The sequence below is a fragment of the Lygodium microphyllum genome, chromosome 26 (genome assembly GCF_053477565.2).
Source record: "Lygodium microphyllum isolate KBCC chromosome 26, Lygodium_microphyllum_v1.1.10, whole genome shotgun sequence".
Classification (NCBI taxonomy): domain Eukaryota; kingdom Viridiplantae; phylum Streptophyta; class Polypodiopsida; order Schizaeales; family Lygodiaceae; genus Lygodium; species Lygodium microphyllum.
The window spans coordinates 26,436,446-26,449,156 of record NC_141160.1 but is presented as its reverse complement, the minus strand read 5'-3'; the positions used below and the strand labels follow the sequence as shown (position 1 = coordinate 26,449,156).

Here is a 12,711-nt window from a genome sequence, read left to right as displayed (position 1 = left end):
GGGCTGCAAAAACACAGGTCCCACAGCCTCTGTGACAGATGAGTGATGTCACATGATGGAGGAGAAGCCACGCTACAAAAATGCAGATCCCAACAACCCCTGTGATAAACAAGTGATGAAATCACTAACACTTGATAAGGCAGACTATCGCCAAAGGTTAGGATGCTGACACCAAGCTAGAGATGATGACGCCAAGCAAGGAAAAGATCTCCACATTGAAAAACGCAAGAGAAGGTAGAGCTTGATGGAAAAGGGTACTAGCACCAAGTAGATGATGATGACGGCGAGTGGAAGATGCTCCAAATGCAAGGCCTGATGTTGGAGGCACCTGAAGCAGAAGAGGAAGTGTGAAGGCTACCACAAGCCACGAACTGCAATGTCCTCCTAAAGGGGTGTAAGGGCAATGGAAGGGGCTGTGAGAGAAGGGAAGTGGTGGTGGTGACCGAAGAAGGTGGTCAAGAATGACTGAAGAGAGAGGGGTGGTAGGAGTGAAGAATGAATGAAGTGACAACCTATTTATAGGCATAAGTTGTCTAGGGTGGTGCACCACTATGTGGTCACCCACTGAAAAAATGGCCAAAATGTGGACACCAGCCCTTTTTGGGGCTGTTAGTGCGAAACCCTAAATGAAGTGTGTGAACTGAAGAAGGGCTCTCTCTCTCTCTCTCTCTCTCTCTCTCTCTCTCTCTCTCTCTCTCTCTCTCTCTCTCTCTCTCTCTCTCTCATCATTGTTTCTTCTCGCTCCACCTTGTATTTGACAACACATGCAATTAGTATTAATCAACTCCAAAATGATGTGTAACTAAATGACCAATCAGAGCATAAGAAACTAAGTGACAGTGACTGGACAAAATGAAGGACCAGCTGAAATGTTCTGCCAAAAGCCAAGAAATATACCCTACATGCAAAAACACAATCTATTTTTCACCTACAAACCAGCCCTACAGTTTTGTCCAGCCTAACAACCAGCCACACTAGCACACCCAAAACAACAGTGATAAAGTCCAAACGCACCTGTGAATTCTCTAATAAGTAGAACGTAGAAAAGTAAACCTACCAAACAAGAAACATCCCCCCCACATGGACAAATTCAAGCAAGCCCACACAGATCACTAGAACAAACTGATCATATGTCTCTTCACAAGAACAAAAGTTATGCGGAAGTTCACACACATACTGCATATGGAACTGATCACCAGCACTCTAGAACAATGCACTACATGCAAACACATTCATGGCAAGCAAATTCGACAGCACCACATGCACACACACTCTCAGAGAACAAAATAATCCCAAAATCAATGTGCTTTCAGGCTTGCAAATAAATATTGGACTGACTAGGCACAATCAATTTGCCATTGCCGCCTACAAGAATGGGACCACCCAGGCCAAATGGAACCCTATGTGCCACATATGACCAGCTCTTTGCTTGACCCAAGGTCCTCAACTGCTCATCATGCCTTGCCAAACCACAAGTGGCAACTGACACCCGACAGTTAGGCATGCCCATGAGTCAACAATACACCACACAAGGTCCATGGCACAATCCATGAAATCATGGCCTTGTTGGTCACACACACCTATCTGCCAAAACTTCTGGCACATAGAGGACATTTAACATGAGCTGCCCATTTCAAAGATTATATCAAACAGCTCAGTCAAAACAACCCAGAAGACATGGCTGTTCACGAGTTGCCCATTTCAAATAACACATCAAACAGCTTGGTCAAAACAACCCAGAAGACATGGCTGGTGGAAGAAATACCCATGATTGTTGATATGGCTGAATTTTAATGTATTGAACCATGAAAGCTTACAGCCACAAATTTAAGCAGTAGTAAGCATGAGCGCCTTTGATTTTATTGTAATTGCAACTCTTTATACTGCTTCGGTCTAGAAACCTATGTTTAGAGCCTTTGATTTCATGGTAATTGCACCTTTTTTATTGCTTGAGTCCAGAAACCTTGGACATTGTAAACTCTCCCCATTTTTCTTTACTACTAGTCTTCTGCATCTGCAACCAGTGATCCCTATTCCTAACCTAAATAAAATGAGATGTGATGAACAAAACACAATAAGGAAAGCAGATGTTCCATGTTCAATATCAAAAGAAGCTTTTAAGGTCCAAGGCATGTACTGTGTGTACCTCTTTGAATGTAAATTTGTGATGCAAAAAAAGTGCAAGCACAAAGCAGCCCAAAATTAGAAAGTAATGTCGGAATGTGTCTTGGTCCTTATCATAAGTCTGACGGACTACTTTGTGATATCTCATATACCACACAATGGCAAAGGCACTTGCAAGGAAAATGATTTTCATGACTGTGTTGTACAGTGAGATGTAATCAGTAAATATATCAAGATATCGACATGCAAAGACAATAGCATAAAGCTCCTGGGTCTTCAATGAAATTCCTGCCAATCAAAAAGAGAGCAAAATTTCAGTAGATCGTTTGCAAAAAGCAGTCACAAATGGAAGAATAATATATTTGTATCATACTCTTACCTACAAACTCCAAGCAAATAAAAGCACTGTAAAGTAAAGTTATAAAACCACAAGAAAAAGCATAATAAGACCGATTTGTCATTACCCAACAAGGATAAACAGACACAAAACAGCCATATCATCTGGATAAATGGCCTCAAAAACTAGAAAAGTTTAAACTTCTAGCATGCCTCTAAAAAATAAATACTAGGCATTTGCTGTCCTTTTTTTTTTTAACTAGAAATCTTGCACCATTCTTTTTAGTTAGCAGTGTTATCCTGCCATATGTTCATGAATCATGAAAGTGAAGGATTTACAGCACCATCTTTTCTGTGATGTAAAGCCAGCCTTTGGAACCGATGCTCACTTTCTTGCTGGTGCACAACTCATCAATGTGTTTCTGGGCATATGGGACTCTTTTCTAGACTGTTCCCTAGATTCTAAGATGTCAAAGAACTACTGCTTGGCCAAAGCTGTGAGCTGTGAATTCTGTTCAAATTTTTTTCATCAATTTATGTACGTTTACCCCTTCATTTTATTGTATTGGGTCAATTAAGCACACACAATGGAGAATTGAGGCAGTTATTTATTGGTGATGAGTTCACTACTTCACCACTGGCTGATACTACCAGAGGTCAACAATGCAAAGAGTTGTGTTTTGGGAAGATGTGGAATCCATGGATGCCATGGTACAGCCTATGTTGCATTTACTGAGGCTTGCAAATGCTATGCAACCATGCATGGGCAATGTCTATGAGGCCATAGACACAATGCTTGAGAGGTTAAAGGTTGTAGAGCTTGATGCTAACAAATATGAGACTATCTATAACTTGTATGTCACTAAATGGGATTCCTACTATGCTTTAAACCAGCCTTTGGACATCCAAAGGGCACTAAACCACAATAATGCAAACACTTAATTCACCAAAAGTGAATTTACCTACTAGAATCCACACACAAGTGGAGCTAGAGTGCTCCTACACCACATGTGACACCTCTAGGCCCCAATGCTTGGTGCCCCTCTCGATATTTATTTATGAATATTATTGCCTTATACTCAACCTCAATATAGTTAGTGGCTTCTTGCTCATCAAAGGGAAATTTCCTAAAGCCAAAGAGAAACAATAACCAAAAACTGATTATCTAGAATCATTGTCTCCTTCCTAATTTGAGTCAGTTTCCAACCAAAGAAGTTCCAAAACTGTATGTGATGCCACAGTCAAGAGTTCCCTTCAAGTACTTGAGCACTTGCATCCCACCTTTCCAATGATTCTCACAAGGCTTGTTTTGAGAATCTATTCAAAACACCAATAGCAAAACTAATACTAGGCCTAGTATTGCAAAAAAGATGAGACTAGCAAGAACTTCCTATACCTAACAATGCCTACTAGTGGTAGTCTATCCTCAATGGATAACTTCACATTGACCTTCATAGGTGTAGCTATCTCCTTGCAATTGATCATGCCAAATGCTTTTAAGATCTCCCTTACATACATTTGCTAAGAGATGAAGATCTCCTAGCTCTTGCCAAACTTAAATCCCCAAACAACAAAGCATAAATCCTAAGTCTATCATTTCAAACTCAATACTAAAAGCCCTTCAAGTCTAGCGAATCATATCTTCATAGTCACATGTAGTCCAAAGCGATAAAGTATTGATTTTGAAGCGATCAAGTACTTTATAAATTTATTGCTTTCTATAATCAATGTTAAATCAAGGTTTCACCACCACCCTTTTGTAAAATGGAAGGCCGGTTACATGGTTCCATTGCCGGATACATCAGCCCTCTTGAGTAGGTGTCCCTGAGGCACCTACTTTCAAGACACAAGAGCAAGGAATTTGCTGATAGTGTTCTCAGCTGCAGTAAAAATCAGCAGGCACCTCTTCATCTAGCAGTGAAGAATCTCGCTTTCAAGATACATCAATGTCAAAAGGGTGTCAAGGCAATAGAAACAATGCAATGGTTGATGTTGGAGTGAATACCCAACACGGCAACATGCTAGAAAATGCCAGTTTTGATTATAAAGCGGGCATGTCAAGGCCACATGGTGCTGAAAATCAACAACGGAACTATTTTATGCTCAAGTTAAGGCACAATTGATTGTAGCAAAGGTTGTTGAGCTAAAATGCATTAGCTTCACTTAAAAAGCCCCAAAACATGCTTAATTAAAAAACCTTGTTTATTTAAAAGAAATGCTTTCCTAGAGAGTGTCTGTATCCCATAAGCACAAACCTACTTGGGAGGGCCCAAACTTTCTATAAATAGGTATGCTACTCTCCATTCAGCCTTAATCTCGTTTTTGCAAGTTTCAAGTGTTTTCAGCTCGCTGCCCACATCCTGTTTGCAGAGGACATTGTTAGAGTGTCATTTCTTGGACAGTACTATAGCAGAGGACACATCAACAGTCTGCACAGGTGCCACAAGGCAGCCTGTAGTCGGACAGTTATTTGGCATTATTTTATTGCAGTCGGCTCCATTTAATGCAGCCGACCTGGTCATTTTTATACCTTTTCTTTCTGCTTTATATAGCTGTCCTCTAGCACATTGTTGGCACATTCATTCATATTTTGGTCTTGAGATCTGTTGGTTGAGACAAACTGTGCTCGGGCTGACGGAGATCGAGGTCATCAAGTCGGAGACACGCACAGATATTTCCTTTGCTCCCATGTATATTTTTGCACTCTTATACAGCATACTACACTGCAAATTTTCTGTGTTTACACTGTCTCCTTCTCTCTCTCTCTCTCTCTCTCTCTCTCTCTCTCTCTCTCTCTCTCTCTCTCTCTCTCTCTCTCTCTCTCTCTCTCTCTCTCTCTCTCTCTCTCTCTGTCTTCACTCTCTCTCAGTCTATGTCCTACGTTGTCGTATCGTTGCACTCTGACATGGTATCAAAGCGGTGAAGATGGGCTGATTGAGGTTGAACCTACCTAAAGAGGAGATTTCAGCGCGACACAAGGCTGCGTTTCCGGGATTCGAGGGTGAGCGGGAGGGCTACGCATCGGATCAAGGCTAAAGCGAGCGTGGGCGTGCGAGAAAGGAGTCCAACCGGTGAATTTGCTGCAGGTTATTGTTGTTTGAAGGGGAGGAAGGCTACGCTTGAGGCCTTCCATTGCAGATTTTACCTTTTCATCGCCTCCGGCGAGTGAAGAAGGTTTGGACAACGGAGGAATCAGCCCTAGAAGGCTGCGTTTACACAGTCAAAGGGGGCTGACTTTGCGTTTGTGCAGGCATTGCAGGTAAACATGTCTACAGAGACTGATTTGGAGTTCCAGGCGATCATGGACAAGAAGGTGCTTGTCTTACCGGCTCTTCCATCAGATCAGAAGCTTGATGGTGACAATTACCGCATCTGCGGGTGATGATGTTGGCCATTTTGGAGTCTTATGATTTGGCGAAACTGGTGATGGAGGAGATTAACAGGTCATTTTTCGGGATCTAAAGGAACAGCCATATCAAGGGATCTTCGCCGAACTAAACTAATAAAAATAAACGAAAAAACCAAGCTGCTTTTTTACGTTTGAAAGTTTATATAAAGTAGACTTTTGTTGCCCTCGGTGGGGAACGAGTCCAAACTCTCTTCCAATGCTCGTGCGGAGTTGTCATGATAGCTCACATCCAACATTTGACGGTGGCTCGAGAGATATGGCTGGAGCTCGATCAGATGTACAACCGGATGACCCTGATAAAGAGGGTTTCTTTGGAGGTGTAGATGCGGACCTTGTCCATGAATAAGTCTTCTTCGCTTTGAGAACACATCAACAAGCTTTGGCAGCTTCAGATGCAGGTTCAAAATGCGAGGAAGCCTATTTCCTCCGAAGACTAATGCACCAGGGCAGGAGTCTACTCTTCAGTGGGAAGAGTTGGTTCCTATGGTCTTGGACCAAGCGGAACAATTGAAGGGACAGAATGCTTCCAAATCGGAGGCATCGGTCGGTCAAGCCTCTCAGATGAAGGGAAAGGACCAAAAGAAGAAGAAGGACAACAAAACCAAGAAGGACAAGGAGAAGGAATCGACTTGCCATATTTGTGGCAAGACCGGTCATTGAAAGAAGGATTGCCCCGACAAAGACAAGAAGGATACCAAGAAGAAGGACACAAAGGATTCTAGAGTGGTGGCTGCACCCTCATCGGCTGCTTTTCTACATTTAGCAGTCATTGAGGACTCTACACCGAAAACTTTTGATGCTACGATAGCAGCTCCCTAGGCTCGAGAGTGGATTGTGGACAATGGTGCTTCACAGCACCTAACTCCTTCTTCCATTGGTGTTGCCCACTTGCGACCTTCTCATGGGCAGATTCTCATTGGAGAGCTCTTCTGTGTTGCGCGGGGTGAGATACATCTTATTCCAAATGGACGTGGTGGTACCCACACTTCCGAGGTGTTGCATGTGCCAAGCTTGGGGTATCATTTACTTTCGGTCCATAAGATTTGTGCTCTTCGCCTCTTGGTGGAGTTTGACAGTGATATTGTTCGCGTCCTTGATCGTGGATCGAGGAAGGTTCTCTCTACAGGGTATGAGAAAAATGGCGTCTACAAATTAAAGTCTTCTACAGCTCTTACTTCTCTTCTTCTTATCTCTCAAACACAATCTGAGTTGTGGCATGCTAGGTTTGGCCACTTGAACTATGAGTACCTTCAGAAGGCGTCGCGAGGGTCCTTTGTTCGAGGATTGCCGGACATAGTGGTAAGCTATCAACCATGTATCTCCTGCCTTCATGTATCTGCATTGAGATGCGATTCCCAACAAAGCTTCTAGGTGGTCTACTTCACCCATGGAGCTTGTATCTACGGATCTTTGTGGCCCGATGAGGACCCAGTCTCTGAAGGGGAGCTTGTACTTCATGTTGATCGTAGATGACTACAGCAGGATGACATGGGCCTATTTCTTCGCTTTGAAGTTGGAGGCTTTCTCTCACTTCAAGGATTGGCTTCTCTTTTAGGAGAACCGATCGGGCCGGCGACTGAAGACCTTGCGTTCAAACAAGGGCAGTGAATTTGTGTCTAATGAGTTTGCTCGTTTTTGTGCAAATAGGGGCATTCACCAAGAGTTTGCTAACACCAACACTCCCCAAGAGAATGGCATTTTGGAGACGAAGAACCGAAGCATGATCGAGATACCGAAGGACCAATAGACACCTCAGTTTCTATGGGCCGAGGTAGTGGCTAAGGCAGTTCACATCCTCAATCGATCTCCCACTTCGGTCGTTGCCAGGATGACTCCTTTTCAAGCTTACTTTGGGACGAAGCTTAATGTCTCTTATTTCAGAATCTTTGGGTGTGACGCCTATATGCACATCCAAAAGACATAACATGACAAGTTCGAGGCGGCTTCCCGATGACAAGTTTTTGTTGGCTACAGCTCCCAGTCCCAAGGTTATCATATGTTTGATCCCGTCAAGCGGGATGTCTACACGAGCCGAAATGTGCGGTTCGTGGAAGTTCCGACCACAGAGGGGGGTGAGGAGCACCCCCTCCTTGGAGATCCAGGGGAGAGTTGGGCTCCTGAGACAATTCCTTTGGAGCCTCAGCCTCTTGAAGGAGATTCTTCTTCTGATTCAGAGTCTTCTCTTCCACCAGCCACCCCAGTGGAGCTTCTGCCGGTGGATGCTCTCGAGTCTTCAGCAGATGGAGAGCGACGGCCTCCTCCTCGTTGGGCTCGTGACACCCTCTGAGATTCAGGGATCAAGAGGGTCCCTGAGGAGTGGGAACCACAGGATGGACCGCGGAGGTCACAGTGGAACCAGGCACATTCTACGGAGCTTGTTTGCTCTAACTATTGTTTGATGACCCATGTTATGCAGGATGGTGAAGCCCACTTCAATGAAGGAAACTTTGCAATCTGATCATTGGCGGAAGGCTATGGAAGCTGAGTTGGAGGTTATTGAGAGGAATGGCACTTTGTCTCTTGTGCCTCGCCCCTCTCACCAGAAGGTGATTGGTGTCAAGTGGGTCTTCAAGACCAAGCACCTTAGCGATGGTTCTTTGGACAAGCACAAGGCTCGCCTTGTTGCTAAAGGTTTTGCTCAGCACCCCAGTATTGACTTCAATGATACTTTTGCCCGCACTGCTCGTATGGCAACTATTCGAGTTGTTCTTGCTTTGGCTGGCCATAAAAGATGACATGTCTATCAGTTGGATATGAAGTCGGCCTTTCTCAATGGTGACTTGCAGAAGGAGATCTATGTTGAGCCGCCTCCTATCTTTGGTTCCTCGGATGGGAAAGTTTACAGGTTGAAGAAGGCCTTGTATGGCCTCAAGCAAGCTCCACGTGCATGGAACGAGAAGATAAACTCGTTTCTTCAGTCGAAGTTGGGATATGGGCACTCCAAGGCCGATCCGCAACTTTATGTGCATACTTCTAAGGTTGGTTGTGTGTTGTTTGTGTTGTACATTGATGATTTGATTCTGACAAGGGATTATGCACAAAAGGTCCGAGAGGCCAAGACAACTTTACATCAGACGTTCGAGATGACGGATTTGGGGCTTCTTCATTTCTTCTTAAATCACGAGATTTATTAGTCTCAGAGGGGGATTTTGATCTCTCAACAGAGGTATATTCAGGAGCTCTTTGTGACTTTTGAGATTGTCGGCCCATTACTACTCCTATGGATCTACACTAGAAGGCCACTCCACACTCAGATTCTCCCATGACGGATGCTTCCCGCTACTGTCAGTTGATTGGATCCTTGATTTGGCTTCTCAACACTCGTGTTGACCTTTATTTTGATGTGGGTCTTTTGGTGGGGTTCATGAGTGAACCCAAACAGGTGTATTGGCAGGCTGCCCTGAGGATTCTTCGGTATTTGAGGGGGACTTTTAACTTAGGGATTTCTTATCCAGGAGGTACAGATGCTTCAGATTTGGTTCTTGCAGGTTGGAGTGACTCAAATTGGGCTGGCGATGTGGACCACCGACGGTCTACTACAGGTTACTATTTTACCTTGGGTACAGGTGTTATCTCTTGGAGTAGCAAGAAGCAGCCCACAATAGCCCTTTCTTCTACTGAGGCGGAGTATCAAGCTGGGTCTTCCACCACATGTGAGGTTGTGTGGCTTTGGAGATTGTTGGAGGAGCTTAGCTGCCCCCAGACTCGTCCTACTCTTCTACGGTACGACAATGAGAGTTGCATTGCTTTGGTGCAGAATCCTATATTCCATGCCCGGACGAAGCACATTGAGATCCAATATCACTTCATTCGGGAGAAGCTTCTGGATGGGACCATTGATGTGTAGTACTACAAGACGGAGGATAATCTTGCAGATTTGTTTACGAAGGCACTTCCCCAAGCTCTTCTTCGGCAACATTCCAAATCCCTCAGTCTTTTGACTCGTCTAGAATCTAAGAAGGGGTGTTAGACAGTCATTTCCTGGAAAGTCGTATGGTAGAGGACGCATCAGCAGAGGACATGTTAGCAGCCACGTCAACAGTCTGCGCAGGTGCCACGTGGCAGACTGCACGGGCAGTGCAATCGGATAGTTATTTGGCATTATTTTATTGCAGTAATGCAGCCAACCTGGTCATTTTTATTCCTTTTCTTTCTACTTTATATAGCAGTCCTCCAGCACATTGTTGGCACATTCATTCAGATTCTGGTCTTGAGATCTGTTGGCTGAGATAGACTGTGCTCGGGCTGACGATCGAGATCATTAAGTCGGAGAAACGCGCAGATATTTCATTTGCCCCCGTGTATATTTCTGCACTCTTATACAGCATACTACACTGCAGATTTTCTGCGTTTACACTGTCTCCTTCTCTCTCTCTCTCTCTCTCTCTCTCTCTCTCTCTCTCTCTCTCTCTCTCTCTCTCTGTGCCCACTCTCTCTCAGTCTATGTCATACGCTTCCACATCATTGCACTCTAACAGACATCACAGTCCAAGCTGTCCATTGCAGTCTTCACTCATCCAGCGCCTATTTCCAGCCCTCCATTATCATTTTGCTGCTGTTTCCAGGGAGGCAACTACAACAATCCACCCATCCAGCTGTCATACAGCCTGCCACATCAGCATACTACTGCGTTTGCAGGCCCCAGCTGCCGCCCTACCAGTTTTCTCTCTCCTCTAGCTGTCGCCATCATCATCTCAGCCTGCATTTGTAGATTTTCTCTCTCCTCAGCCTACATTTACAGCACACTCTCTCTCTAGACTGCCATCTGCATCAAGTCCAACCACACACTGCGTTTACTATTGTCCACACTTGGAGGCTGCCTTGCTGCAATTCGGGATCCATTCGGAGTACAACACACTCTCTAGCTCATTACACCTCCCCTGATCCTTGAGATACAAGAGTTCGAAGTTCAATATTCATTCATTGCATAGTGTGTTTGCTACATGAGCATTGTATATTTAGTAGTCATATCACTTCATTCATTCTTTGATTTCATTGTCTCTAAGTTACCCTAACCCTAACTGTGTTCTTCTATCAATCTGTACTTTGTCGTACAGTGTTATTTGTGTTTTTGTGTTAGGGTATTTCTTCACACAGTATCAAAGCCAAGTTCTCTGAGAGAAACCTAGGCCTTGATCTGAAAGCTGTACACAAGAAGCAAGAACAACAAAAGGGAAAATGACTTCGAACACTACTTCCACACCACTTCTCACATCCGAGCTAAATCCATCAAGGAACGAGTCGGAGTAGACCTCACAACTTGCTTCACAAGCTCCCAACATGGCAGGACAAACATTGGACTACCATGGAGTTCCACGACCTTACGAGGTCATTGCAGCTGAGTACAATCTCATTTTGATGCATAGAGCCTAACAACATATAAAAGGTAAGTCTGAATTTTACCCTTTAGATTCGGTGCACTGATCTACTGACCATGCAAGAAGGGTAGAATCTCCACTTACGACTCACCATCTGCAAGCGAAAACTAGCACAAACTACACTCCATTGCCTTAATACTTATTCTCTCCGATGCCAGGTATGTCTACCATTTCAGATTTTGTTAATGATGATTCCACTTCTACTATTTGGTATGGAAGATTTTCATGATGAAGGACGTATGCAAAACAATTTCTAGTTTATGAGTACTAAGAAAAATAGATATTTCTTTATGAACTCAAGCCTAGGTAAGTAGTTGAAACAAGAAACTATCAGTGTTCCTTCCCCTTCTTTTCCTTCAAACAATTTTGTTTTCAAGGGTCAAAATGAAGTAGGTGCATCTTCATCATCATCATTTCAATTTAATGCATTCAATGGACAAAAGGAACCCACATTATTTCCCACATCTACACCTATCATAAATCTATTTAATCTCCCTCCCATCCCACCCTCTTATTCCACTGCCATATCCTTTCAACCTCCATTAAGTGCACCACATGTTACATCTCCTGTAAGCTCACATGTGTTTTCATTCACCACACTGGGGGGGTTTTCAAACTTAGGCACAGCCATTAGGACCTCATCTCTTCCTCAGTCGCCCAGGTATTTCCCCCAATCTCTCCCATGTATAGATCACTTGGTGCCACATTTTGCCTCCATTGCATTACCTAATGGATCCTCTCGTCATTATGTTATGTCCCAGCTGACATTTGAACAAGACTTACGTGTCCCAATGCCTCCACCGACACCTTATGGAAACATTCATGTTTCAATGTCTCCGCATCAATCAACACTCATTGGACACTCACAGCCTATTTCTACCTAGCCACCTCTTCCCCCTCCTCCTTATTAAATACCTCCACCACCACCGCTACCACCATTTTATCCTCCACATCCATCTTACCCTACATTCTCGACACTTCCTGGTTCTACCTCATCTTTCGCCAAGCATGCATTCAATGACAAGACTCGTTTTAACAAGTCAAACTTTACAACTTGGTCAAACTTGATGAGACACGTCCTTGACTCACAAAACCTATGGATCTTGTACAGGGATTGGAACCCCAACCCGATCCCGCACTTAATCCATACGAGATCGTCCACTCATGAAAGGTTAGAAATGCCTCTACTATTGTCGAGCTAATGCATAGCTTATTGTCTGAGTTTCATTCTCAGCTTCAGCATTTTAACTTAGCGTCACAGTGAATGGCACACTTGACTGACCGCTATGCGGCTTGGGATAGGACCTGTCGAATAAATGTTGACCATGAGCTTCAGAACTTCAAAATCTCTGACCGAGATGACTTGAAAGTCAAGTTGGCTGATTAACGATATCTCCTTGCCGAATTCTCCACTACATGAACTCCTAAGTCCTCTGACAATCGTCACATTAACAAGCTGCCGCA

General features: G+C 44.0%; 1 protein-coding gene across 1 annotated transcript in view; it reads right to left on the bottom strand.

Moving 5' to 3' along the window:
- Positions 1-12,711, bottom strand: part of LOC148013072 (ER lumen protein-retaining receptor-like) — an 83,618-nt gene that overhangs the window by 52,969 nt on the left and 17,938 nt on the right. The window contains exon 2 of the mRNA XM_087668587.1: positions 2,147-2,412. Coding sequence (XP_087524713.1) covers positions 2,147-2,412 — 266 coding nt within the window. The remainder of the gene's footprint in view (positions 1-2,146; positions 2,413-12,711) is intronic.